Source organism: Daldinia caldariorum, assembly GCF_022478825.1.
Source record: "Daldinia caldariorum strain CBS 122874 unplaced genomic scaffold F4812scaffold_13, whole genome shotgun sequence".
Taxonomy (NCBI): domain Eukaryota; kingdom Fungi; phylum Ascomycota; class Sordariomycetes; order Xylariales; family Hypoxylaceae; genus Daldinia; species Daldinia caldariorum.
In genome coordinates, this window is record NW_025953049.1 from 1,100,189 (window position 1) to 1,124,415 (window position 24,227).

Here is a 24,227-nt window from a genome sequence, read left to right on the forward strand (position 1 = left end):
GGATCCGATGTGTTTGTTACCTAAAGCTGATACCTCCCGCTTTATATCTTAAGTTGTATGGATTGGCTGTCTTGGGTGTGCGCAGTACGGCAAGTACACAAGGTATATACCATACCTAGGTATATGTAGTCGCTTATGAGCGTTATTTCTCTAGTATTTTAGAAGATCTTCGGAAAGCATGCCGACAATTATGGATGATGTCAATATACAATGTAGCTAGCATTGATGCAATGGCTTACCCGGGTAGCTATGAGACCAAACTGCTTAACCAGCCTAAAATTTTGATGGTTCGTAGGATATGATAGATGATCGGGTAACATCGGAAAAAGAAAGAAAAGAAAAATAAAAAAAATTATCACTAACCCCGCAATGCGAGGTCATGATATGTATCCCTCTTCCATACGGCTAGCGCCAAAGTGCATGAATCATCATAATACTTTCTACGATTTGAATAGTACCTAGCTATGGCAAGCCAACTTCCGTCTAATATACTTATCTTTGGGGCGACGGGTAATATTGGCAAATACATTACTGGTGCTATAATTTCAGCTGAGCCTAACGTTGGCCGTCACGTCTCTATCTTCACGTCTCCCGCCACGGCATCCAGCCCAGATAAGCAGGCCATATTATCGTCATGGAAGTCTCGGGGATTATCAGTCATCACAGGCGATCTTAGCAACGCCGACGATATTCGAAATGCCTACAATGGTATAGATACGGTCATCTCGTGCTTGGGGAGAAATGCACTCGCGAGTCAAATCGAACTACTCAAGCTTGCAGAAGAGAGCGGCGTACAGTGGTTTTTCCCTAGCGAATACGGCACGGATATAGAATACGACGCTTCCAGTAAGGATGAAAAGCCGCACCAGAACAAGCTCCGAGTACGGGAATATATCCGTGAGAATTTGAAAAAGGTCAAGTGCACTTACGTCGTAACCGGTCCGTATATCGATATGTACTTGACACTTGCGCCAGTAGCCAAGGAGGCTGGGGGCTACGACGTAAAGTCGAAGAAGGCTGTAGTCATTGGAAGCGGAGATGATAGGGTTGGATTCACAACCATGCCCGAGTAAGCCTTAGTTTTTGTCTTCTTCTCATTTCGCGCATATGTATTACCTAGCAACCTAGTAGCAGTCAAAAGCAACTGTTCAACTCAGCTTGCTAACACAATTGGACGTCGTGCAGCGTGGGTAAGCTGGTGGTTGCAGCACTCCGGCACCCCGAGGTATCGATAGACAAGGCCCTCAAAGTCCAGTCGTTCGTTACGACGCCGAACGATATCGTGGCAGAATTTGAGAAGCAGACTGGGTCGAAGTGGACGGTCGAGCACACACCAATTCAGAAACTTCGCGAGATCGAGAATGAGAAGTGGAATGCGAACGACCCGATTGCGACGCTGTACACGCTGAAACGCATCTGGGCCGAAGGTGGTACGCTATACGACAAGACCGATAATGAGATATTGGGCCTCAGGCCGGAAGACATGGAACCGTTAAGCGCTGCCGTCGAGAGAGCTATCGGCGGGAAAGGATATTGAAGGTCTGTTTGGCTATCGACCTAGGTTACATCGTTCTTATATTTGCCAAAAGAGTTCCGATATGTACCCAATATCAGGTATCTAATACCGGGTTACCTTAGGTACCTTACCTATCTACCAAACACGACATGAGAAAATGAACAATTAATGATTTTCATACACCTGATCGACCTTATGACAGGTTACCTTTATATAAGAGGCATCGTGGGTACCTAAGTACCTGTTATACATAATCGTACCTAATAACATGTAAAATATTGGGAACGAGTAGAAAACAATATATGATTGAAATGAATAATAATGGTATTCTACATAGCAGGTATATCAGAAATAATGTTGTTAGTTGAGGAAACTGTACAGATAAAAATTCGGGGGCGGACTGGGAAGAAAAGAAATGCGACCAGCTTATCGATAACACCGAAAGCCGTTAAGCAATAAAAAATAAAAAAAAATTTACGGTTCAAAGTCCTTAACAATTCTACGCCGGCGCATCACCTGTTAGCTCAATCCGACTCTACTATTTTTTATTTATTTTTTTTAACATTAGGTACCTTAATCAGAATCATATTATGATATCTAAACCACCTAAATGCTAAATCACGATAGATTCTAATCTCAACTTCTTCTTTTTTTTCTACTTGCGCCAACTTCCCTCTTTGCACAATGGCAGATGCTACACCTTCAGCACCCACGTCGACGCCCGACAAGAAATCTAAGTCTCATAAGAAGCATAAGCGACACCGTGAAGCCGATAACACCGAAGGTACCGAGCGAAAGCACAAGAAATCAAAAAGTAGCGCCAATACTCCGGTTACCGAAGAAGAAGTCCAAGTCCAAATAGTGGCCAACTTGCCAGATGCGCATATACCGGAGACAAAAGCAAATGGCAACGACAGCAAAGCAGAGAAGAAGAAGAGGAGACCAAGACATAAGGATAGGGACCAAACTATACAAATTGCAGAAGAGCACCAAATAGCGCAGAATGGCGCAGCAGACGAGAGCAGTCCTAAAAAGGAGAAGAAGTCAAAGGAACATAAGAAGAAGCATGATAAGCCTGCAGCGCATAACCAAGAGAGAGAAAATGCCGAAGTGGATGCTATGGATATCGATTCCATGCCTGTTGATACTGATACTTCCAATTCCGACGAATTTGGTCAAAAGCCCGCGCCCAGCGAATATCCCTTCTTTACCCAGACTGTTTCGCAGTACCTGCCCCTATTTCCGTCGGGTTTAATTGAGCCGATAGAAGGCTTTGCGGACCAGCATCTCAGACCTCTGCTCAATCGCTACGTTCCTAGCTTTCGCGGCGTTCTGCTGGCTTATCGGAACCCCCGCATTGGAGAGGCGCCAGGCAGGGGGTCGCTGACTGAAAAAAGTAAGGCCAAGGAGACTGTTCTACTTGAGTCCGTCAACGAGTACGCCGTAGCTTTTGGATGGTTGACGGTCGATGTGGACCTATTCCGTCCGTCTCGAGGTGCGTCGATGGAAGGTATAGTGAACCTGCAGGGCGAGGGACATATCGGAGTTGTCTGCTGGAACATGTTCAACGCTTCTATTGAAGCATCGCGATTACCCCACGGCTGGCGCTGGGTTGACTTGCTATCTAATGATAAAGATAAGGGGAAGGACAGAGGCAAGGGCAAGAGAACGGACAGGGAGAAGACGGCTGAGGAAGCCAAGCTTCCGACCCCAGAACCCGTTGAAGACCAAGAAGACGACACCACCCAGATGCACACTACGGGTTACTGGGTAAATGAGACCGGACAGAGAATACGAGGAGGAGCTAAACTCTACTTCCGGATCAAGCATTACGAGGTTGGAGTCAGTGGCGATTACGGATACCTAAGTATCGAAGGTACTATGTTGGCCGACGAAGAAGAGAAGGCTAAGACAGCCGAAGAGATGGAGGTTCTAAGACGACGCAGGTTAAAGCATGGTGGCGTATTGCGGAAAGAGCAGAAACGCATGCCTGAATTCAGCATGACTAAATTCGGCGTGAATGAAACGGAAGACAACGAGACTCAGCGTGCTCCTGTTCAGTGGGTAGCGAGTCATCCAGGAAGTGATACAGAATAGGTGAACTATAAAACCATACATGTATTATCTTTCTCAGACGTTTTGGGAGTAGGCGAATATTGGCGTAACTAGGGGCTGGCTGATTGAAAGATGATTAAAAGTGCGGCAAATATCGATATGAGTTAGAACTTGACAAGAACCGCGTGGACACGGTCAAGATTAAACTGTGGCCAACGTTGAAGTCTAAATCTTGAAAGGTTTTCTTTTCGACCGATACCAAGTTTTCAGCGTGTGGTATTTTTGCTCATCTATCAAACTATCCTATTTTTAGGTAGTCAACATACATCATTCAGTATACCAGTTACAGCCGCTCATTTTTCAAAACCAATAATGTCTGGAAATAGTGAAGAGTTCTGCTAAGTGTAAGATCTCTTTTATATGAAATATATGTATAAAAAAGGTTGGTGATAATCGTAGTTCACCCAAGTTATTAGGGGGTTAATGTTGATTGGCCAATAGCGAAATCAAGAGGATTGAGATTAGATACTAGAGGCAACCCCTCCAAGGTGAGATGAGATTTAAGGTGAGATATATTGCGTCGCATAATTACGACCCCCTAAGATACCTGTTACTCTACCTAACCTACCTCCTAAGGCAATATCTACCATTGCCTAGGTACCTAGGTAGATATAGATATTCATCATAATGGACTCTTCGTTCCCTCAGTTTCAATTCCTTCCCCCCGAGCTTCGTCATAAGATATGGCGTCTTGCTATACCACATCGCATCGTCCCAGCGAGGTTGAAGTTGGACCTAGATGCGTGGAATGCCGCGACAGAATCGGATTGGGTGCAAATTCACTATCGCATCATCCCCGACGGCCGGGCGCCACCCCTTCCGCGTTTAGCTCTCGTTAATCACGAGGCACGGCATGAGATTATAAAGAGCTATAAGCCGCTTCAGATTAGTAGAGATGCCGTAAAGCGATCCTTAGGAACCCAATCGGTGGATGAGGTAGCTCTCGGTATTATGTGTAGCAGCTCTAAAATCACGCGGTTTAACGTAGAGAGCGACGTACTCGAATGGGGAGAACCACGACGTTGGACTACTGGTACTCGGGAGTTACCATATCCAATCTTCTTAGCTGCGTGTTTATCAGTGAGACATGTCAGCTTAGAATACGACCTCGCGATGCATACGCAGCTGGAGACTCTAGCCCTAGCAGTTCTAGATCAAGACCAGCAACTCGAGACGCTAACCATTGGCGTCAACGTCGAATTTCGCTCCGGTAAATTGGATTCGCGATTCCGACTGGCGAGAAGCCCACCCGGTCCTAGCATATTCTTCCTGGAGAAGTTCGAGGAGTGGAAAGATGTAGATGATATCCTATCGCAATATCCGACTTGCCTTCTGTATAGAACCAGCCCGGACGACCCCGTACAAGGTTTGCATCCTCTCGTCAACGAGACCCTCACAAAAGGCTACTCGCCTGCTCAAAAGCCTCTATCGCCCAAGACGCGGCTGGACACTCGGTTCTCCGTCTACGAAATACTTCAACCAGGAAAGCCAAAAGACGAAGGCTCGTCGCTCTCGTTGGACTGGGCCTACCAACAAGGATCGAAGGTATTCATCCCGGACCGCTTCGGGAATAAACACGTACGTACAGATTACCTTAGGTCTACCTAAGGTGCCTACCTTAGGTAGTTATCCTTTTATCCTTTATCCTTTCGTACTAACTTTATTTCAATGCAAGTTCTGGTATTACGAAGGCATACAAGTAGATATTCTCCTATGGCTTCAGCGACTGAGGGATGTTAAGGATGGTCATAACTTGATGGTTCCTTGCCATGGGTTTTGCGTGCCTGATTACGGGTTGCCATAATAGAGACATTGTGGGGTATTTATTTGGCAAAGACCTTTGGATGTTCTTATAGAATTAAATCATCTACATAATAGATGTCTTTATGGATGCATAAGTTCACCAGGTACAATACCTTTTGCTCTTTACTAAACCTTATCTCCTTAGGACCCAAACATGGGTCCAGGACTAGTATGCAGTAGCGTATTGCTAGGTAGCTGGCCCTGACGTATCAAAATTCAACGTTTAGACACATCCCTACTAAATCAATATGAGGCCTTATCTGGTCAATGTATCGAATTACATGCTTGTAAACAATTAAACAAATATGCTGTTGAGGCTATTTTATACTGACTTTTCAATGAGTATAATTTGAATACTGGTGTTTTCATTAAAGTTAGCCATTGTATTAAATATCGTAAGGCTAGTACATCATTTAATCGTTTATCTTATGCCACGCGTTCTATCATTCCCTAGTATTACAAAGCATTACATTACTTATTGTAAGTCATTTGAACGTAATATTACAATATCATCAAAACCTACTTACGATTAAAACCCGAATACTTAAAAATGTCTAGAATTAAGTATAGACGCGTTTAAACATACGTAAAAACACGCTATGTTTAAAAAAGATACATACAGGGGGACAATAGCTTGGTAGCGAGATTGCTTTCCTAGTTAAAAAGTTACGCTAGTAGCCGGACCCATGTTTGGGTCCTAAAGGGATAAGGGTAGGCTGGGTTATTTACGGAACCTTACCTAAGGTACTGTACAATACAACACAATACATAACTGGCTTAACCAGGCTAATATTAGGTACACTAGCATTAGACACCCGCCCTACGTGTACCTGCATGTACCTAAGGTACCTGTATTTGTACCTCCCATCTTCTATCGACTTGGAACTTCGGATACCTATCTTCATCTCTTCATCGAACATGAAATCAATCAAAAAAACTTCTTTTCTTCGGTTCTACATCTACTCCTAGTTTAGTTAGACTCTTGAAATTGCACTAGGTTTTTATATCTGATATTTTGATACCGAAAAAATGGCGTCGTCCTCCGGGATACGACAGTGCATCAGAGATGTCTCTCCCTATCTCCTCCTCCTAGTCGCCGTTAGTACCCTCGGCCCGCTGCAGTTCGGTTTCCATCTTGTAAGTCTCGTCGACCTGGTCGTCACTTAGAACTTAGACCTACTTGAAACCTACGTCTCTAATCTTTGATCCGTCCTCAACCTCTATAGGCCGAGCTCAATGCACCTCAAGATGTCATCTCTTGTCGGGTCAGGCAGCAGTCCGTCTCTCGATTCTCCGCCGCCCTATCCTTCATAAAGGATCAACCCACTGCATCCTCTGCGCTACCCGATTGCATACCGATGGACGATGCTCAGTTCGCTGTCGTATCAAGTATGTTTACGCTCGGCGGCCTAGTTGGTGCACTCGGAAGTGGTCCCATCGCCTCTGCTAAGGGTCGTCTTGTGGCTATGAAGTTGACCAGCTTGTTCTATATCATTGGCTCCATCATCGAAGCTCTTGGGGCTTCCATTGCTATGCTAGCTATCGGACGTATCTTCTCTGGCGTTGGCGCCGGTGCTGCCACCGTCATCGTGCCCATTTATATTAGTGAGGTAGCACCACCCCGCGAACGTGGTACTTTCGGCGCCATGACACAGGTAAGCATCAATGTTGGCATACTGGTTACACAGACCATGGGGTACTTTTTGAGTTATGGTTCTGCCTGGCGATGGATCCTCGGTGCCGGGATCATCATCAGCGCTGCCCACGGCTTCGGCTTGTTCCTGATACCGGAGAGTCCGGTTTGGCTGGCGGCGAACAAGAGCGCTTCTCAAGCCAGGCATATATTACAGAGAATCCGAGGACGCCATTACGATATCAGTGAAGAGACTTCCACATGGGCGGATTCTGCACTAACACCAGAGGAAGAGGGACTTCTCAACGATCCTTCTGATGGTCCTAGGAGAGGATCAACCTCGAGTAAAGCTAGTGCTAAGAATAATGGTCATCTTGGCTTCATGGAGGTAGTAAGAGACCCCTTATACCGACCCGCCCTCGTTGCGGCTGTCGGTGTCATGTGCGCACAACAATTATGCGGTATCAACTCTATTATCATGTACTCGGTGTCGCTCCTCCGAGATCTCCTCCCGATTAACTCGGCACTATTGACGATCGTAATATCAGCTATTAATCTTATCACAACTGTTGCCTGTTCGCCGCTACCGGACAAGCTTGGCAGGAAAACCTGCCTCCTCCTTTCTATCTTCGGGCAAGGCGCCAGCGCTCTCGTACTAGCCTTGTCTATCTTGTTCGAGACCAAGGTTCTCTCGGCAATTACGGTTCTTTTCTTCGTCGCTTTTTTCGCCGTCGGACTTGGTCCCGTGCCCTTCATTCTTGCGTCTGAGCTAGTCGGACAAGAAGCAGTTGGCGCGACTCAGTCTTGTTGTTTGGGCGCAAATTATATTGCCACGTTCCTAGTGGCCCAGTTCTTCCCAATTATCAACGTTGCTCTGAACGAGCGATTCGGAGGTGCCGGGTGGGTTTACTTCATATTTACTGCCTTAGCTATTTTATGTGGGTTATTTGTGCTCTGGCGCGTGCCAGAAACTAAGGGGAAGAAAGATGCGGACGAAGTCTGGGGCCGGACGCGGCGACTTGATTAATACGCGGTACCAGAAGCTTAATGACATATCTAACGTAGGAGAAGCAAGCATTTGACTAGAGTAATTACACGGTAAATTGGCAAATATAAATTTCTATTCATCATTATCATGTTCTCCCGGGTAGTAATCTCTGGTATCTAATTGTATGCTCGAGCTGCATTATTGCGGCTCTAACGCCGTCAACAACATGCAGTTGAGAATGTGCAAAGTCCTCTCCATTTTCTTCGCTGGCTGCCTCTCGGATAATGTCTTCCAACCCGGCCATACCCGCACATCCCATGACGACACAACGGACACGGCCTTTAGAAAGAAGTCTCTTAGTTGCTTCTTTCAGCTTTTGCCTCACAACAGCGGGATCAACGCCATGATGGAAGTCGGAGGCATTCAGACCGGTGGATTCAACTCCGACAAATTTTGAATTATCGGTACCAGGGCTCCTTGTTTCTGCACCGAGGAAATTCCGTACGCCCGCAGCTAAGTGTTTCTCCCAGAATTTACCCGTGGTGACGATACCCCAGGCCTCGCCGTATGCGAGCACAGATAAAGCGGCTAGAATACTCGCCTCGAAAATACCGGTGACAGCTTTGGGGTATTTCGCACGGTCCTGCTGCATGGCGGGCACAAGAGGGTGCACGCTGTAACAGGCGACTACGATGCCGTCATATTTCACGCCGTTGGGGAAAGAGGTCTCCAAGTCCTCGAGCACGGCCTCGGTGCTCTCGTCGAGGTCCTTCCCGTCGTTTATACTGGGGGGTGCCCCCTCTGGGCCCGTGTACGTGTGGATTTCGGTTGACTGTATGTAGTTCATGTTGGGGGTAAGTTAGGAGAGAAATGCTTGGGCCGTGTGTTAACGCACGTATGGTAGGTCTACAGAATTGATGACGACGTTCATGCCATCGGTCATGGCCTTGGAGGAGTTGGGATTTAAGACCAAGAGCTTGGTTGTTTTTCCTCGAACATGTTGAGTACCTCTCATGATTGTGTTGATTCTAGCTTCTTCTTCTTGAAGAATAGGTAAATTGGACGAAGATTAGGTTAGGTTAGGTAGGTTAGGAGGTAGGTAGTTTTTAATACCAACAGCCTCCACCTAGGTAGATATAAAGTATTTCGGAAACCAGGTATTTATTGCTAACTTGAGAGACTTTATATTGTCATATCCACTCACACATTTTTCTACGGTCCAAATTTAGGTACACACCTACCTAATATACGTATCTGATCTAGATTACCTACGGTAGGAGGTACTTAATATTGATTCTACGAGTTGTATCAAAATCATAACTCATCTTCTGTGGGGTGAGGGTTGTAAATGAGGGGTCAAGGACATAGTACCTTGTACTTGGTACAATATTTATGTACAAATCGGGTCTAAGAAGTCTTTGGACAAGCCCACTCTTTAATTTAAGTTATTTTATTGTAAAACATTATATTACCTTTTTATTTTATTAAGTTATTCCTGTTTTAAAATATTTTTTAAATTTAAAATAAAAAAGCGAAAATTAATTAAAATTAAAAAAACGTATTTAAAAATTAAATATTTTAAAGGTATTTTAAAATTAATTATTATAATTATTATTTTTTATAAAATAAAAAAAGTTAAAAATAATTTAATTAATTTTAAATTAAAATTATAATATAAAGTATTTTTTAAATTAATGGTTAAATATATTTAATAATTAATTTAAATTATTATTATAAATTAATAAAATAATTTAAATATTTTTATAATATTAAGTAAATTAAGTAATAATTATATAATATTAACGCGTAAATACTTTATTAAGGATAAAGTGCTTTATCGCTAATATTAAAAAAGGAATAGTACATTTATTATTATTATATAAAAAAACATTATATTATTAATTAACCTTAAATAAATTTTTCTTTTTTTAAATATTATTAATATATTAATTTCATTTTTATTATTATTTAATTTACTTATTTATTACTTTATATTATATATATATATTTATTAATATTAATTAATATTATTAAAAATTTAATAATATAAATTAATAAAATTAAAAAAATTATTATTATAATAATACACGTAATATTAACATATTTTTTTTTTTACTTATAAATATATTTAAAGTTTATAATAAATTATTAATTTACTTTATTATTTAACTTTTTTAAATTTTTTATTATTTATTATAATTTTAACTTATTATTAATATTATTAAATAAATTAATATTTATTATTTATTATAAATACTTTATAATATTTTAATTAAAAACTTTAATATAAGTATAAATTTATATTATAATAATTAACTTAATTAAAATAAAAAATATAAATAAATTATAAGCTTTAATAAATTATATACTTAAATAAATAACTTTTATTTAATATTTTAACTATATAATTATAAAATAAAAATTAATTAATTTTTAAATAATTACTTTTAAATAAAAAGCAATTTAAGCATTTTTTATATTAATAAATTTAAAAATTATTAACATAAATATATTATATATTTATATTTTTAAAGAAATAATAAATGTGACGAACTTACACTTAGGTCCGTAAGAGTGTAATAACTGGGGGCTTGATTTTAAATAAATAGTAACAATATAAGTTAAGTATTAAAATATCGTTAAAAATATTTGTTAAAAAAGCTTAAAGTCCTTCCCCTTATACAAATATAAAGTTTAGATTAATAATTAAGAAAATATAAATAAATAATTAGATATATAATGGTTTTAAATATCCGTAGGCCTTTTATTGTCTTTAAGGTTATTATGGATCTTAATGATCCCGTTAATTCTGATAATCCTGCAAGATTATTAGGATCATCAGGATCATTTCCCTTTAATACGTTTTATCCGTAGTTTACTTGTTCTTAAGATCGTACATTTTAAGATCCCCGTTTCTATATAAGGTATAGTTCCTATGCCGTTAATTCGTAATATTATTCTCCTTTTCTTAAATTCTTTACCTTTAAAGATTTATTAGTAAGTGCGTTCTTAATATAACTTCTTTTCCCTTTTTTATACCTTTTTTATATTAATTTATTAAGATATTAAATTATATATTTAAATCTATTTTAAAATAAAAAAGCTGTGTTAATTAATAAAAAAGTAAAGAATTTTGTATTTTTTATATTAAATTAATTAATATTGCTTTTATTTTTTATTTTAATTATAAATATTTTAATAAATTTTTTTATATTTTTATTTTTAATTTATCTAATTGCAATATTTATATTTACAAATATAACTATTTTAATTATAATATTTTAAAAATAAACTTTTTTAATAAATTAAAAGGAAAAATTAAGTCCTATAAAAATAAATATTAAAAGATTAAGGATAAAATATTTAATAAAGCTGTAAAATTATTTCAATATTAAAAGGAGTTGTTGCAGCTGGTTTTTTATTTTAAGGAAATTCGTACTAAAAAGGCAGAGGCTAAAAGTAAAGCCCTTTGTATCTTTTAACGTAAAAAGGAGTTAAATTGTGAAAAGGAGGAAGAAGAAAAGGGTAAAAGTTAAAACGTCTTTAATTAAGCTAGTTCGTTTGTATTGCCTAATTCTTTTAAGGATAACCCCAGTGGAGCCGCCGCTTTTTAAAATGGTTTTAATTTAGGGATAAATCCGTCATTATTCGTAGGTAATTAAGATTTTCTTAATAAAATATTTCCATAAGTTCTTAAGTATTTTTAAAATATTTAATTAATTCTTACATATTTTCTTTTAGTAAATAATCCTTTTATTTAATTAAATATCTAATTTAACTCTTAAATTTCTTAAAGTCTAATACCTTTTTAATTTTATATTTTTAATTGGCTTTAACGTTTAAAATAATTTATATTAATATATTTTTAAGTATTTTTTCTAATAAAAAAATATAAAATATTAAATATAATTTCGTTTTTATTAATAATAATAATTTATAATTAATTTTTAAAATAACTTTTTTAATTTTAAAAGGTTTAAATTTTTTATAATTTAATTTATTATTTAATCTTTTAATTTTAATATTTTGTTATAATAAATAAACCTTATTTCCTTTCTTAAAGATTAATCCCTTAATCTTATATTAATTATTATATTTTTTTATTTTTACTTATAAGAATTTAAGCTTATTTATTAAATATTTTTATATAATAATAACTTATTTTACTATAGCTTTTACCTTAAGTACAAATATTTCTTTTATATCAATTAATTCTATAATAATAAAATTATAACCGGTATTTGCTTTAAATAAAAATATCTTTATATCTTCATTAATAAAATTATTATATATAATTTCTACTTGGGATAATAATTTTATCCAATTATTTTACATTTTATTAATATATATATAAAAATATTATTTTAACATTTAATTTAAACGCTCCGTTTGTCCATTTAATTATGGATAATATACCGTAAATAATTTCTATTTTACACCTATTTTTATTATTAAGCTAATCCAAAATTTAAATATAAATAACTTATCTTTATTTAATATAATACACTTTAATAATCCATATTTATTAACTATATATTTAAAAAAAGTATAAGTTAGATTTTTTACTATATTAAATTCCTTATATAATATAAAATATTAATCATAAGTTCTTTTAATAATAATAACTTAATAATAAAATCTTATATTATGGTTTTTCATACCTTATTCAAAATCTTTATTAACTATATAAACCCATATAACTTATATTTAATTAATTTCGTTTTATTATACATATTACATTTGTTAATTACTTTTTTAACTATTATTAATAAATTAAAAAAATTATAATCCCTTATAATTTATTATATAATTTAAAAAATACCTTAATATCTATATAATAAATATTTATAATATTTTTTAACAAACTCGTGCTATAAGCTTATAAATACATATACTTTTTTTAAGTAGGTAATTATGCCGTTTTTCATTTTGGTTTCTTAAGGTAATTCTTTATTAAATATAATTTCTTTAATATATACCATTCAAATATTATCTTTTTCTATAAGATATAATATTAAAAGAACAAGCGCTCTTTATCCATTTAATATAAATATTACCTTTTCCTTTATTATATCTTTAATATTAACGCCATTTAATCTACTAAATACGTTTACTTACATATTTGCTTTTCTTATAACATAAACTATCTTAAAATTAAAGTTACTAAGGTATTTTACTTATCTTTAAACCCTAAATCTCAACTTTTAAATAATTATTAACGTTCTAAAATTATTATAATTAAAGAAAACTATAACTAATTCTTTCGTTCTATTAAACCAATATTTCCATTCCTTAAATATTATTACAATAATAAATAATTCCTTATCGTAAATTTAATATTTTATTTAAGCTCCTTTAAAGGTTTTAAATAAATATACCATTAAATGCCATACCTTATTATCTTTAAGTTATTTTAAGATTATACTTATAATTATATTTAATTTATTTATATAGATTTGTTTTAGCTAATTTAATTAAGGTAATCTTATTATTAAATTATTAATAATAGCTCTTTATATTTCTTTAAAAACTTAGTTCGCCTTTAACATCCATTAAAATATTCCTTTTTTTCCTTATATAGTAATTATTATAAGGTCTATGATTTTATTAAAGTTTTTTATTAACCATTTATTATAATTAATAAAGTTGTGGAATTATTGTACGGTAATAATATTATTTAATATTAGTTAATCTTGTATTACTGCAATTTTTAAATCCTATATTTTAATTTATTTAAAAGTTATTATATATTCCAAATAATTGATCTTTTATATATAAAACTCGCTTTTTTTTAAGTCTATTAATAAATTAACTTTATTTAAAACTTTTAATACTTTATCCATATATTTTTCGTATTAGTTAAAGGTTTTAGAAAAAATTAAAATATTATTTAAGTAAATAAATACTATTTTTCTTAAAAACTTCCATAATACGATTTCGATCATTCCTTAAAATGTTACTAATGCATTTATAAGTCCAAATAATATAACCAAACATTCATAATATCCGAAAGAAATTCGTATTACTATTTTCCATTTATTTCCTTTAACTATTTAAATTAAATAAAAAACTTCTTTAAAATCTAATATTATAAACCATTTAACATTTCTTATTATTTTTATCAAATCATTAATATTAGGTAAGGAATAACCATTTTATTTAGTAATAAAATTGAGATATTAATAATTGTATATATCTTAATATATTATATTTTTATTTTTATCTAATCTTAATGTTCCATTTCTATTTTTTTTAAATATTAAAAAGATTAAGCTCCTTATTAATAAATCTGATTTTTATATATATCCTTTCTCGAGTTTTTATTCGATAATTTTAACTAATACCTTTTATTTATTTACATTTAATAAATATACCTTATTTAATTTAAGTAACTATCCTTTTTTAAAATCTATTTTATAATTATAAAATCCATAATTTAAGATTCCTATATTAGTATTTAGCTTTTTAATAAATAATTTCGGATATTTCTTTTAATATTTTTTAAGTACGTTAATAAGTTTATTATATATTACTTTAATTTTTCCTTTTATTATTTCTTATTATTTTATTTGTTTAATTAATTTCGTAAATTATAACATATATAAAAATATTATTTAATAAGCTTTTTTAAAAGCCGTAAATACGTGCCTTTTTACTATTATATTAAGTTTATTTAAATCGGCTTCTTTCTAATGCTTAAATCTATAACCTTTTATATTTAGTTTTAATAATAATTATTTAATAATATTTTTCTGCCAATTTATTTTTAAGTTATTAATTTTTAACTAAAATTTTCTTAAAATTATATTATATTAAATATTAACAATATTAAAGGTAATTAATTAATCTTTTTATTAAATCCGGATTAAGAGATTTATAATTTTTTATTTAATTTATCTTTTATTATATTTAATTAATTTTCTGTTAATTGTAAATACCTTATATAATATTTCTTTTTTTTAATAATTAATCTAATATTTATTAATTATATTAAATTATATAATATTTATAAAATATCTGTTATTAATTAATACTTAAAACTTTTAATCCTCTTATTTTATTATAATATATAAATAATTATTAATAGCTTAAATTATATTAAAGTTTATAGAAATATTTTCCTTATTTAAATTCTTTTTTTTAAATTAATCTTATTATTTTTTAATAAATTTTAATAAAGTTTCGTTAAATATCTTTATATTTTTATATTTTTTAATATATTTTTTTAAAATAATAAATTTATGAATTATATATATTTAATATTTATATTAATTATAAATTTCTTATATTCTTTTATAATATATGTATTCATAAAATCTATTATTTATAAGAAATATAATATTAATAATTATATTATTTATTTATATATTTCTTAAAAGGGTAAATTCGAACTTAATTTTAATCTTTTTAATATCTTTATATTAATATATAAGTAAATATCTTTTTACCAATTTGGGCTAAAAGCTTATATTCTTTTTAACTAAATTATATATTTAATAATAATTATAGGAACAAGAAATTTAAAATATTTCGTAATATTATTTATATTTTAGATTCTACTGTAAATTATATATATATATCTTAAATCTTAGGTTAAATTTCTTAATTTTAAAGATAAAAATCCATCCTTCTATGTCCAAAGACTATTTTATTTTAATAACCTTTTATAAAAAATATATTATTCTTAAAATATCGGTTTTTATTCCTTTAAAGTTAGCCTTAATTGTTAGTACCTTTTTTTTTATACTTAGAAATATTTATTAATAACTATTATTATAAACTTTAATTTTATATATATTACTTTTCTTTTTTATAATCTTTTAATAATTAAGAATTATTATATTTTTAATTTCTATAATTAAATAAAGTTTAAAATAAGGGAAATCGTAATTATTTAACTTATAAAAAACATATAAAACTTTTAATTTTATTTCTTTTCTTATTTAACAATCCGTTCTTAGATGCAAATACAGTTTTTACTTATAATCCATCTTAAATTAAGGTTTAATACCCTTATATTATAAGTCTAATAGTTAATCACTTATTTCTTTATATTATTTAATTTATAGAAAAGCTATTCATATTCCTTTTAAAGTACTATAATCTTCCATTAATTTATAAAGTCTAATACCTTATTAATTTAAGCTCAAATAAATTTCCGTTTTTCTGGGTTTTTTTTATAAAAGGCTTAATTACTTAATATAAAATACTTTTTATTTAATGCCTTTTTAATGGTTTTTTCTAAAATCTGGGGAACTAATGATTTATAATTATATTAACCTTTAATATAATTAAACATTTCCTATAAACATTTTTTATTTATATCCTATCCTTTTTTAATATTAATAGATAATAAATATTATTAAAATAGAAATTACTATCTTAATTCTCTCTTATTATTATTAAAATATTATAAATAATCCTAACAATTATATCTTTAAAAATTAAGTTATTAATAATAATTATTTAAAATAATATAATTTTTAAAGTTTTAAATAATTTAAGGGATTTAAATATTAAATACTTTTAAAGATATTGCTTTTGCAACTTTAGGTTTTAATTGTCCTTTAAGTATTTTAAATTATCTTTAAAATGCTTTACAGTTTTTAAATATATAACCTATTTTATTATAATTATAATATTTAACTTTAATTATATCCCTTTTAAGCTTTTCTATTTTAACAGTATTAAAACTTACCTTTTTAAGTTCTTTTTTAATACGTAAAAAAATAATCTTCTTAGTCCTCTTTTCTTAAAACCTCTTATACAATTGTTTGTTATGGATAATAGCTCGTTCGATATATTTGTTAATATATTTAAATCTTTTTTCCTTAAAGATTTTATCTTTTATTTAAGTTATTAATCTTTTATAAAAATAATTAAATTAAATATTCTTTAATAATTAAGCTATTACTGTTAAGCGTTTAAATTAGGTAATATATTTTAAAGCTTTTTTAATTTATTTAAAATTTTAAATAACTTTATAAACATTTTCTTTTTTAAATAAATTGTTAAATATTAACCTTATTTTATTTTCAAAGTTCTTATATTTATTAAAAATATATTTAAACTTTTCCATTTCTTCTTAAGTTTTATTTAAATAATTATTTAAGATGGGTTAGAGCCATATAAAAGCGTTTCTTTTAAAGTATTAATAAATTATTAGGACTTTATATTTATCCTTTTTAAGGTTAATTCGAAAGAACGTTAAATAAAGTTTAGTTATATTTGTGACGAACCTACACTCAGGTCCGTTAGAGTGTAGTAACAGGGGTCTTGATTTTAGGTAAACAGTAGCGATACGGGTCAAGTGTCAATAAACGTTGAAAGTGTTCGTCAGGAAGGCTTGGAGTCCTTCCCCTTATATGGGTTAGATATAAGACTTAGATTGATAGCTAAGGAAACGTAAATGAATGTCTAGATACATGATGTTTTTAAATATCCCATAGGCCTTCCTATCTTCTGAGGTTATCGTGGTTTCTGGTGATCCTGTTGATTCTAGTGATCCCGCAAGATCACCAGGATCATCAGGATCACTTCCCTCCAATACGTTTTACCCGTAGTTTATCCGTTCTCGGGATCGTACGTTTCAAGATCCCCGCTTCCCTACAAGGTATGGTCTCCTGTGCTGTTGGTTTCGTAACAATATTGAGCTAATCTTTTACGTTTGTGGTACCATTGTACTTAGGTGGTAGAAAGGGTTTAAATTCCTTATTTGAGAGTAAAGAGACAGTTGGGTCCTGTTGTACTGGACGTGGATTAGGCTTATTATTGTTATTATCTTTTTCTTTTTTAACCTTAATTAACTTTTTACGTAAATTTATTAGCTTATTTTTGAGTCCTTTATATGTACGGTACGCCTTAATTATATCCTCTTTTAATTATAATATATTATTACCTTTATTATTATTCTTATCCTTAATTGCTTTTTTCTTTTTTTTGTTAATATATTTCATAATTTTTTTTATCTTTTTTTTAAATTAAAATAATTTGGTTTAGGACTTAATCTTTATTAAAACTATATTATTAATTAATTTTAAAATATAATTAAAAAATAATATATTAAATTTGTTACGTTCTTTTGCTTAATTAATCTTAATTAATAGCTGATTTTTAAGAAATTTATTTAAAAAGTATTTTAAAATGGATAAATTATAAGTAATCTTTATAAATAAAAGGATATTTTTGTTAAGGTTAGTACTTATGCTATACTTAACTGGTAACGTTATTAATTAAAGAGCTATTAAAATGTAACGAACTTATATTTAAGTCCGTAAAAATGTAATAATTAAGGGCTTAATTTTAGGTAAATAATAATAATATGGATTAAATATTAAGATATTATTGAAAATATTTATTAAAAAAGCTTAAAATCTTTTCCTTTATATAGATATAAAGTTTAAATTAATAATTAAAAAAACGTAAATAAATGATTAAATATATGGTGGTTTTAAATACTTATAAGCCTCCTATTGTCTTTAAGGTTATTATAAATCTTAATAATTCCGTTAATTTTAATAATCCTGTAAGATCATTAGGATCATTAGGATCACTTCCTTTTAATATGTTTTATCCGTAGTTTACCCGTTCCTGGGATTGTACGTTTCAAGATCCCCGTTTCCATATAAGGTATGGTTCTTGTGCCGTTAGTTCGTAACAATAAATAAATATTAAAACTAATTGTTACAAGCTAACAAGCAACGAAGCTATACCCAGTATAGAAGCAGGGATATTAACTAACAGCGTTTCGGTTGAACCTCGGATATATGGATCTTATGGATCTTATGGATCTTGAGGATCTTGCCAAGAGACACAAGATCCTTAAGATCCCTAAGAACCACAAGATCCACGATGCCCCCAAAAGAACACCAGGTAAAAAAGGAAGCTTATAAGATATTTAAAACCATCATATATCTAATCATTCATTTACGTTTCTTTAACTATTAATCTAAATCTTATATTTAACCTATATAAAAGGAAGGACTTTAAGCTTTTTTAATAAACACTTTTAACATTTATTAACATTTAACTTATATTGTTACTATTTACCTAAAATTAAAACCCCTGTTATTACACTTTAACGGACCTAAGTGTAAGTTCGTTACATTAATTCCGAAAATTTATAATAATAAATTTTATAAATATATTAAAACTTTTATAATTAATGCTTTAAATTATATTAATATAATAAAACATTTATATAAAATAATATAATATTAATTATATTAAAATATTTATTAATTTTATATTATTATATAAATTATTAATATAAAATTTAAATAAATTAAAAACAGTTAAACGAAAATAACTTAATATATTAATATAAAAAGTATTAATATATAATATTAATTAAAAACTAATTTATTTAAATATATAAGCATTTATATGTATATATATTATATTATAATAATAATTTATAATTTATAATTTTTAAATATTAATATATACGAAATAAATCTTAATATAATTTATTATTTTAATTAATTAACCCTTTTTTATATATAATATTTATTATTAACCTTATAAATAATAAAGTAACCCTTTTTTATTTTTAATAATTTATTATTAGTTTTCCACATTTTACCATTTATTTAAATATAAAAGCTTATAATTTAACTTTTTTAACATTAAATTTTTAGCCCTTTTCTCGCCTCTTTACCCCCCCCCCCCCCCCCATTTATTAGAAAACAGCTACGCCCTTCTAAGCTGCCATTAATAATATTTACCCTAATAATCTTACATATGTAACTTAATAAAAGTATAAATAAAAATATAATTTAATATATAATAATAACTTAATATAAAAAGCATTAACTAGCCCGTTAATCCCGGGAAATGTTTTTAAACCCTTTAAACCGTTACCAGGTAATTTATATATAATATCAACAGTTCCTTAAAGCATTAAACAAAAAAGAAAAAATTAACTTATTAAAAATTACGTTTTTTCCTTTTAAATAACTTTATTATTTATATAATTAAATAATTAATAAATATAAGCTTTTATATTAATTAATAATTAATAAAGAAATATTTATTATAATATTCTTTTAATATAAATCTTTAATAAAATATATTTTTTAATAATTATTAATTACTTTAAAAAAGCATAAAATAATAAGAATAATTATATAGGAAAAATATATAATATTTTCGAAAATAAATTTCGTTTTTTCTTAAATATTTATTATATAGCCGGAATATAATAAATTTAATTCCATATTATTTTCTTTATTATCTTATCGGGAAAAATAGTTATTTATTTTTTTATAATATATTTTAATTTTAATATTTTATAAATATATATTTAACTATAAAACAATATTTTAATACGGAATAAAATAAAATTTAATATTATTACAATTAGACTTTTACCACTTTTTTTAATATTAAAGCAAAAAAGCAAAATAAAAAAAAACTAATATAAAAGTACTTTAAATTTTACTTAATAAATTATTATTATGCTAAAAAGCGTTAAGCTTTAATTTTAAAAGAAAATAATAACTTATTATAATTATACATTAAACCTGTTAAATTATGCCCCAATTATAACACGTCCTTTTTAAATTATTAATATATTTTAAAGATTTAATAAATAAACTTTAAATATTTATTAAAATTTATAAAATAATAAAAAGAGTAAAGCAATTTATAATAAACGAAAACAGCAATAATAATAATAATAATTATACTTACTATATTAACCGCAAATATTATTATAATAATAATAAAAATAAATATAATATAAAATAATCTTTTAAAACTTAAAAACAATAATATTAAATATGTAAAAAGGATGGATATTAATTTATTAAATATTTAAAATATAAGTAAAAAAAAGTTAAAAAAGAATAAAAAACTAAACGAGGCCCTTTTAAAAAGAATTATATAACGTTTTTAATAAATTACAAAAGAATTAAGAACTTAAACTTAGAATTTAACCACGAAGAAAATGAAGTAGCTTATTTAATAATAAATCCGGATAAAAATAATAACTTATATATAATAATTGTATATTTATTTAACTAAACGTTCTACTATTATTTTATTATTTACTTCCTTTCGGACAATTTAAAATTTAATATTATTTTTATATTAGATTAATATATAAAGAATATTTTTTAAAAAATTATATTAAATATAAAAGCAGCTTAAATATTTATAATTAAAAAGAAATAATACTTAATTTTTATTAAAAATATTTAAATAAATAATTAAAGATAAACAGCATTTGCACTAAAGAAATTAATATTTTATTTAATAAAATAAACTTTTATATTATAAAATTAAACACTTTATTTTTATTATTATTAAAGGATATAAATTAGCTAAAAATATATTTTAATAATATTACTAATTAACTTATATATAAAAACAATATAATGGTTAATATTAAAAAAAATAAAAATATTTATAATTTTAATTAAAAAATATTATTTATTTTATAAAAACAAAACTTTAACATTTACATACGCGCTTTAATTACTTATTAATTAATAAATTATATAATTTATTAAATAAAATTGGATATAATATTAATATAAATAATTTTAAAAAAATTAATAAATTTTATTATTATTATTAAATTAAAAGAAAAGCCCTTTAATAATTTAAATTTACTTTAAAGGATTTAAATATAGAATTTAATTATAAAATAATTATTAATATAATATATTTAAACGAACGACCGGTTTTATATATTATTAATACGGCCATTAATTTTTAAATAGCGCAATTCTTAAGGAACGTTATTATTAAAAAAACGTGAAAAACGTTAAAAAAGTATTAAATTAACACTTATTTTAAACCACTTAATATTATTTCCTATAATATAAGCATAAACTTCAATAATCCCGAATTTTGTAACGAAGTATAAATAATAAGGATTATTTATTATTAAGTATTAATAAAAGCTTATTAATTTATTAAAAAAGTTAAAAAATATTACAGCTTTATTTGTAAAATATATAAAATTATTACTAATAAACTTAAGGATTTTAACTTAAAAACGTTATACTTTTAAATAGCTGTAAAAGTAATTAATAATATTATTAACTCAAATAATTTTATTTTAATTTTACTTGTTTTCGGCACTTACTTTAAGATTAATATAAACTTGTTATTTATTGTTACATAGATTTAAAAGGTATAAGCAATTCAAAAGGTAATAACAGAAATTAAAAGGATTAAGTTATAATATTTTATATAAAATGCCTTAAATACCCGTAATAGCTTTAACATTAAAGTAACTTTTTTTATATTTTTATTTATTAAAAGTAAGGTATTAGTTTATAAAGAAAAAGGTAATTAAAAAAGACTATATAAAGTTATTGCAATTATTAAAAAAAACGTTATAATTACTTTAAATACGTTAAGTAATATATTTACATTCCGAAATTTACATATTAAATTATATGTTTAACTTAAAGAAAACCTAATTTTATTAAAGGAAATTAAAATTAAGTTATTTAACTTTATATTTAACTTTAATAATTATTAAATTATCTTAAAAAAGGATTTTATATACGTTAATAACTTATTACATATTGTTATTTTATATGTTAATATTAAAAAACGTAATAACTTTACTTTAATATTATAATTTTAAGTAAATAATAAGATAATTATATTAAAGAAATTATATAAAATATTAAATATAAAAGAATTAAATGCTTTATTTAATAAAAGTATATTATAATTCGAAATGTATAATGTAATAATATATTAAAAAATAATAATATTTAAATTATAAATAGTTTATAAAATTAAAAGTAAAAACACTTTTGTACTATACGAAAAATCACGATTAATAGTTTAAAAATACGGTAACCTTAATAAGGAATTTATAATAATATACGCATTTACCATTTAAAAAGCTAATTAATAATTAATATTAACATTAGCTTTTATACTTTATTATTAAAAGATGAAAATTATAATAAAAGATATTATTATAACTTACATTTAATTTAAAACGCTAATACAAAAAACGATTTTTATATGTTTATTAATAGAATTAAAAAATAAGTACTTTAAAAAGACGTTATTACATATTATTAAACCATTATATAGCTTTACAAAATTAAATATTTATTAATTTAAAACTTATTTACATTATTATTAACGAAAATTACATATAAAACCGTTAATATTTAACTTTTATTTATTAGTAATAAATATAAACCCTTTTAAATTTATTAACTTTTAAACAAACGATATTTTAAATATAAGTATAATAAAATTCCTTACCGTTAAAAATAAAATATTTATTAAAGTTAAAATTAAAGTATATTTTTAAAAGATTTTAAATAATAGGATTAAAAACTTTAATAGTTTTTATATAATTGTTTATAATAAAGATTATAAAATTATAACTTTTTAAAAGGAATAAGTTAAAAAACTAGCGTTATTAAATGTTAAATTTCCGAATATAATTAAACAATTTGTGAAACAAAAAGCCCGAAAAGCGTATATTTCCTTTATATATTAACCCGAAATTGCTTTTAATTATTTAATAGTAATTTAATATTTTAAATTTAATTTAAAAGAAGTTAAAGCTTTTAATATTAAAATTAAGTGGTAAATAAATAATTAATTACGGGGATTTAATTATATTAATTTAGATTTTTAAAACTTATAATTATATGTTTTTATTAATAAGTTATTTATAAATAATAAGGATTTTAATTTATAAATTAATTATGTTATTATTTTAAATAATAAAAGACTTATAAATCGAAGTAATAAATTTCAAATTATTAAAAATACCATTTATTAGTTTTTTACCAAATGTAAATATATTATTTATAATATATTTATTAATGAAATTTATAAAATAATATAAAAATTTAATATAAGCTTTATTATTTATTATTTTATTAATATTATTTTAAATTAATTATTAATTTTAAAAGCTTTTTTTATTTTATATATTAATTTTTTTCCTTATATTAATATTTAATACAAATAAAAAGCATTAATAAAAAGAGATTAATAATTAACTTAATAGCCTTATAATAATCTTATAAAAACCGAGAGATAAATAATATTTATTAAATTTATAATATATATAACCCAACTAACATTATAATTAAAATATTATTAAATAAGGTTATAAAATTATTAATGAAAAATAATTAAATTAACTTACGTTTAAAAAGGTAAGTAAAATGCAA

At 27.7% G+C, this 24,227-nt stretch overlaps 5 protein-coding genes across 5 annotated transcripts; 4 read left to right on the forward strand and 1 right to left on the reverse strand.

The window, feature by feature from the left end:
• Nucleotides 1–402: 402 nt before the first annotated feature.
• Nucleotides 403–2,024, forward strand: F4812DRAFT_436418 (NAD(P)-binding protein). Its single transcript, XM_047934848.1, has 2 exons — nucleotides 403–1,069; nucleotides 1,186–2,024. Exons 1-2 carry the CDS (start codon nucleotides 465–467, stop codon nucleotides 1,535–1,537), a joined length of 957 nt encoding a protein of 318 aa, XP_047788558.1. The 5' UTR covers nucleotides 403–464; the 3' UTR covers nucleotides 1,538–2,024.
• On the forward strand, nucleotides 2,002–3,942 carry F4812DRAFT_100972 (uncharacterized protein). Its single transcript, XM_047929252.1, has 2 exons — nucleotides 2,002–2,084; nucleotides 2,144–3,942. Exon 2 carries the CDS (start codon nucleotides 2,201–2,203, stop codon nucleotides 3,611–3,613), a length of 1,413 nt encoding a protein of 470 aa, XP_047788559.1. The 5' UTR covers nucleotides 2,002–2,084; nucleotides 2,144–2,200; the 3' UTR covers nucleotides 3,614–3,942.
• Nucleotides 3,907–5,670, forward strand: F4812DRAFT_100925 (uncharacterized protein). Its single transcript, XM_047929251.1, has 3 exons — nucleotides 3,907–4,013; nucleotides 4,073–5,209; nucleotides 5,307–5,670. The coding sequence occupies exons 2-3, from the start codon at nucleotides 4,259–4,261 to the stop codon at nucleotides 5,433–5,435; spliced, it is 1,080 nt and encodes a 359-aa protein (XP_047788560.1). The 5' UTR covers nucleotides 3,907–4,013; nucleotides 4,073–4,258; the 3' UTR covers nucleotides 5,436–5,670.
• A 653-nt stretch (nucleotides 5,671–6,323) lies between these two features.
• F4812DRAFT_436421 (general substrate transporter) lies at nucleotides 6,324–8,189 on the forward strand. The gene is made up of 2 exons (XM_047934849.1): nucleotides 6,324–6,571; nucleotides 6,661–8,189. Exons 1-2 carry the CDS (start codon nucleotides 6,464–6,466, stop codon nucleotides 8,092–8,094), a joined length of 1,542 nt encoding a protein of 513 aa, XP_047788561.1. The 5' UTR covers nucleotides 6,324–6,463; the 3' UTR covers nucleotides 8,095–8,189.
• Nucleotides 8,190–9,404, reverse strand: F4812DRAFT_436422 (Asp/Glu/hydantoin racemase). Its single transcript, XM_047934850.1, has 2 exons — nucleotides 8,951–9,404; nucleotides 8,190–8,887 (listed from the first exon to the last, which is right to left on the reverse strand). The coding sequence occupies exons 1-2, from the start codon at nucleotides 9,068–9,070 to the stop codon at nucleotides 8,201–8,203; spliced, it is 807 nt and encodes a 268-aa protein (XP_047788562.1). The 5' UTR covers nucleotides 9,071–9,404; the 3' UTR covers nucleotides 8,190–8,200.
• Nucleotides 9,405–24,227: the final 14,823 nt, after the last annotated feature.